Here is a 4,949-nt window from a genome sequence, read left to right on the forward strand (position 1 = left end):
GTTGCAGAAGATAATTGTGCTTCCTTCAAAATTGTCTCCCGTTCTGCCTGAGGGAAGCGCTTTACCAAGGCAGAAGTCTGCCCTAACAAGGAAAATTTTGTCGATCCAGCTGCCGTGAAGATTTGGTCGTGAAGGAATTTTGTTCTTCTTCTCAAGTGACGGCGACTAACATTTTCTTTAATTCCTTTTGGAGTAGATGTCAAAACTAATGGCTGAAAATAATTATTCTCATAGATAAATATTGGTATACATAACATAGCTTTTTATAAATGTTTTATTAGAATAATAAGAATATTAGAGTGAGATTTACGTTAAAAACGTTTTTATTTAGATCAATGTTATTCCCACCTCTATGAAATACTCTTTTTGTGTAAATCAGTCTAATATTCTTACGAAGCATGTTTATGTGTTGTTGTTTATGAAGGTGATTAAATCCGATTCAAAAACCTAATTTTATTAAAAAAATAAGTAGTAATCAGACTTAGTCACATCCGTATGTAAGCCTTTCCATAAATACATACCCTGGATCCACCTGTCTTGAATTCAATGCTTTTAATTGGATTTCTGGAATTGGCAATTTTATGCTGAATAACTTGCACAGCCACATCTTCAATCTCCCTTGGTATCGAATTGTCCAAATTAAAAGTCTTTTCAAAAAGGGGTGTTAGGGTTGTTTTCGGGAAACAAGATCTTTGATGTTCTAACAATGCCGCTTTTGATTTAAGTGGAAACAGTTTACCACAATGCTTATCACATGCGACTCGGAGGCATTTAAGCATTTCCACGTGATGTTTCGAATAACGAATTGTTCCCACCAATGATTCACTGCCGCAAGTGGGGCATTTTGCTTCCTCTTCAGTTTTCCCTTCAAAATGTTTGACAAGGCATGAAAGGCAGTATGCATGCTGACAGGACAGTAAAACAGGCCGAGAAAGTAGGTTGTGACACATGGGGCACAAACACAAGTTTAAGTGTGCATTGTGTTCCGGCTTAACTGCACCGAGGTCGTAAGCAGGTTCGTTTTCAGGGGTCATGCTTAAAAATTCTTCAAAGTCTTTTCTCCTCCACAGTTTTTTACCAGCTTTTGGTCTGCCTGATTTTGCTTTGGGTATGGGTTTACCCCCCTTTCTAGAGCTCCACTCCTTGCACACTCGACAGTTATCGGAATGGGGTATCCAGGATATATGCCCGTGCTTTGTTGTTGTAGAGCGATCTCGAATGTTTTTTATACGTGCATAACATTTTGAGCAAATTTTTGTTGGGTGAACTTCTGCGGAATCTTTCTCCACATTAAGGAATAGGAATCGGTTAAGGTCGTTTATCCTATCGCTCACGTTATAATTGCATTTCCTTTTGCCAAGGTATTCACCACAAACTCTACAAAGCTTTGCTAAGTGCTGAACGTGCTGTTGCATATTGGCAGCCATCTTTGTAAACAAAAGTGTTGTTAATGCGAGCTAGGCCTAAGGACTTCGCTGGATAAGTAGTAGGTGTAGGAAATCGTATGTAACTTTCTCAAAAAAAGTGGCCATCAGTTAAGATTTTCAGGTCTCGTAGATTATTTCCTAATCTACTTCAGGCATAAATTTCAACACCGTGCTAACCGGCCAGCAGAAGATATAGGCCTTGAAGAGTTGTTATTTTTCCAGTCAAAGTGGAGAAGAAAATGTACGTGTTTTTTGATATATTTTTAATGTTTTTGTTTTAAAGAGGATCAGAATTTGTCATGTATTCCAAAATGCAAAATGGAAAGTGACAAAATTCTGCAAATTTGAATATTTAAATCAAGTTTTGTTGCTACCTTTATTTTAGCTAGGTAAAAAACTGAAATTTTTGTTCTTGGAAGTTTGCGCATGCGTACTCTGAATGTCCGCTCTTTTAGTCGGGCTGAATGAACATGTGTAGTTTTTAAAAATGTTTTCATTTTTGATGAGACGCTGAATGAAAGAAGTTTAATCGCCGGCAAACGAAAACCCGCGACTTCCCGTAAATCCCGGACTCGGCCCGTATATTCAAAAGTATACAAAGAAAGTACCCAGGGAGTAAACTCATTCTCCGAAGGATTTTTTAAATTATATTTTCACCACTAAAACGCATGAGACTTGTAGTTTTCAAAAATGTTTTCATTTTTGATGAGACGCTGAATGAAAGAAGTTTAATCGCCGGCAAACGAAAATCTGCGATTTCCCGTAAATCCCGGACTCGGCCCGTATAGTCAAAAGTATAATAAGAAAGTACCCAGGGTGTAAACTCATTTCCCGAACGATTTTTTAAATTATTATTTCACCACTAAAGCCCATGAGACTTGTAGTTTTTAAAAATGTTTTCATTTTTGATGAGACGCTGAATAAAAGAAGTTTAATCGCCGGCAAACGAAAACCCGCCATTTCCCGTAAACCCTGGACTCGGCCCGTATAATCAAAAGTATACAAAGAAAGTACCCAGGGAGTAAACTTATTTCCCGAACGATTTTTTAAATTATTTTTTCACCACTATAACGCATGAGACTTGTAGTTTTCAAAGTGTTTTCATTTTTGATGAGACGCTGAATAAAAGACGTTTAATCGCCGGCAAACGAAAACCCGCCATTTCCCGTAAACCCTGGACTCGGCCCGTATAATCAAAAGTATACAAAGAAAGTACCCAGGGAGTAAACTCATTTCCCGAACGATTTTTTAAATTATTTTTCACCACTAAAACGCATGAGACTAGTAGTTTTCAAAAATGTTTTCATTTTTGATGAGACGCTGAATAAAAGACGTTTAATCGCCGGCAAAAGAAAACCCGCCATTTCCCGTAAACCCTGGACTCGGCCCGTATAATCAAAAGTATACAAAGAAAGTACCCAGGGAGTAAACTTATTTCCCGAACGATTTTTTAAATTATTTTTTCACCACTATAACGCATGAGACTTGTAGTTTTCAAAGTGTTTTCATTTTTGATGAGACGCTGAATAAAAGACGTTTAATCGCCGGCAAACGAAAACCCGCCATTTCCCGTAAACCCTGGACTCGGCCCGTATAATCAAAAGTATACAAAGAAAGTACCCAGGGAGTAAACTCATTTCCCGAACGATTTTTTAAATTATTTTTCACCAGTAAAACGCATGAGACTAGTAGTTTTCAAAAATGTTTTCATTTTTGATGAGACGCTGAATAAAAGACGTTTAATCGCCGGCAAACGAAAACCCGCCATTTCCCGTAAACCCCGGACTCGGCCTGCATAGTCAAAAGTATACAAAGAAAGTACCCAGGGAGTAAACTCATTTCCCGAACGATTTTTTAAATTATTTTTTCAGCACTAAAACGCATGAGACTTGTAGTTTTTAAAAATGTTTTCATTTTTGATGAGACGCTGAATGAAAGAAGTTTAATCGCCGGCAAACGAAAACCCGCGACTTCCCGTAAATCCCGGACTCGGCCCGTATAGTCAAAAGTATACAAAGAAAGTACCCAGGGAGTAAACTCATTCTCCGAACGATTTTTTAAATTATATTTTCACCACTAAAACGCATGAGACTTGTAGTTTTCAAAAATATTTTCATTTTTGATGAGACGCTGAATGAAAGAAGTTTAATCGCCGGCAAACGAAAATCTGCGATTTCCCGTAAATCCCGGACTCGGCCCGTATAGTCAAAAGTATAATAAGAAAGTACCCAGGGTGTAAACTCATTTCCCGAACGATTTTTTAAATTATTATTTCACCACTAAAGCCCATGAGACTTTTAGTTTTTAAAAATGTTTTCATTTTTGATGAGACGCTGAATAAAAGAAGTTTAATCGCCGGCAAACGAAAACCCGCCATTTCCCGTAAACCCTGAACTCGGCCCGTATAATCAAAAGTATACAAAGAAAGTACCCAGGGAGTAAACTTATTTCCCGAACGATTTTTTAAATTATTTTTTCACCACTATAACGCATGAGACTTGTAGTTTTCAAAGTGTTTTCATTTTTGATGAGACGCTGAATAAAAGACGTTTAATCGCCGGCAAACGAAAACCCGCCATTTCCCGTAAACCCTGGACTCGGCCCGTATAATCAAAAGTATACAAAGAAAGTACCCAAGGAGTAAACTTATTTCCCGAACGATTTTTTAAATTATTTTTTCACCACTAAAACGCATGAGACTTGTAGTTTTCAAAGTGTTTTCATTTTTGATGAGACGCTGAATAAAAGACGTTTAATCGCCGGCAAACGAAAACCCGCCATTTCCCGGAAACCCCAGACTCGGCCCGCATAGTCAAAAGTATACAAAGAAAGTACCCACGGAGTAAACTCATTTCCCAAACGATTTTTTGAATTATTATTTCACCACTAAAGCCCATGAGACTTGTAGTTTTTAAAAATGTTTTCATTTTTGATGAGACGCTGAATAAAAGAAGTTTAATCGCCGGCAAATGAAAACCCGCGATTTCCCGTAAATCCCGGACTCGGACCGTATAGTCAAAAGTATACAAAGAAAGTACCCAGGGAGTAAACTCATTTCCCGAACGATTTTTTAAATTATTTTTTCACCACTAAAACGCATGAGACTTGTAGTTTTCAGAAATGTTTTCATTTTTGATGAGACGCTTAATGAAAGTGGTTTAATCGCCGGCAAACGAAAGCCCGCGATTTCCCGTAAATCCCGGGCTTGGCCGGTATAGTCGAATGTATACAAAGAAAGTACCCTGTGAGTAAACTCATTTCCAAAACGAATTTTTAAATTATCTTTTCACCACTAAAACGCATGAGACTAGTAGTTTTCAAAAATGTTTTCATTTTTGTTGAGACGCTGAATAAAAGACGTTTAATCGCCGGCAAAAGAAAACCCGCCATTTCCCGTAAACCCTGGACTCGGCCCGTATAATCAAAAGTATACAAAGAAAGTACCCAGGGAGTAAACTTATTTCCCGAACGATTTTTTAAATTATTTTTTCACCACTATAACGCATGAGACTTGTAGTTTTC

At 37.7% G+C, this 4,949-nt stretch overlaps 1 protein-coding gene across 1 annotated transcript; it reads right to left on the minus strand.

Moving 5' to 3' along the window:
- Nucleotides 1-485: 485 nt before the first annotated feature.
- On the minus strand, nucleotides 486-1,427 carry LOC130642408 (V(D)J recombination-activating protein 1-like). The gene has a single exon (XM_057449494.1). The coding sequence runs from the start codon at nucleotides 1,425-1,427 to the stop codon at nucleotides 486-488; it is 942 nt and encodes a 313-aa protein (XP_057305477.1).
- Nucleotides 1,428-4,949: the final 3,522 nt, after the last annotated feature.

This window comes from Hydractinia symbiolongicarpus, chromosome 4, assembly GCF_029227915.1.
Source record: "Hydractinia symbiolongicarpus strain clone_291-10 chromosome 4, HSymV2.1, whole genome shotgun sequence".
NCBI classification, from domain to species: Eukaryota; Metazoa; Cnidaria; class Hydrozoa; order Anthoathecata; family Hydractiniidae; genus Hydractinia; species Hydractinia symbiolongicarpus.

Bases quoted from the DNA above. Each gene is read 5' to 3' on its own strand.
- LOC130642408 (XM_057449494.1), bottom strand. From the start codon at position 1,427: ATGGCTGCCAATATGCAACAGCACGTTCAGCACTTAGCAAAGCTTTGT.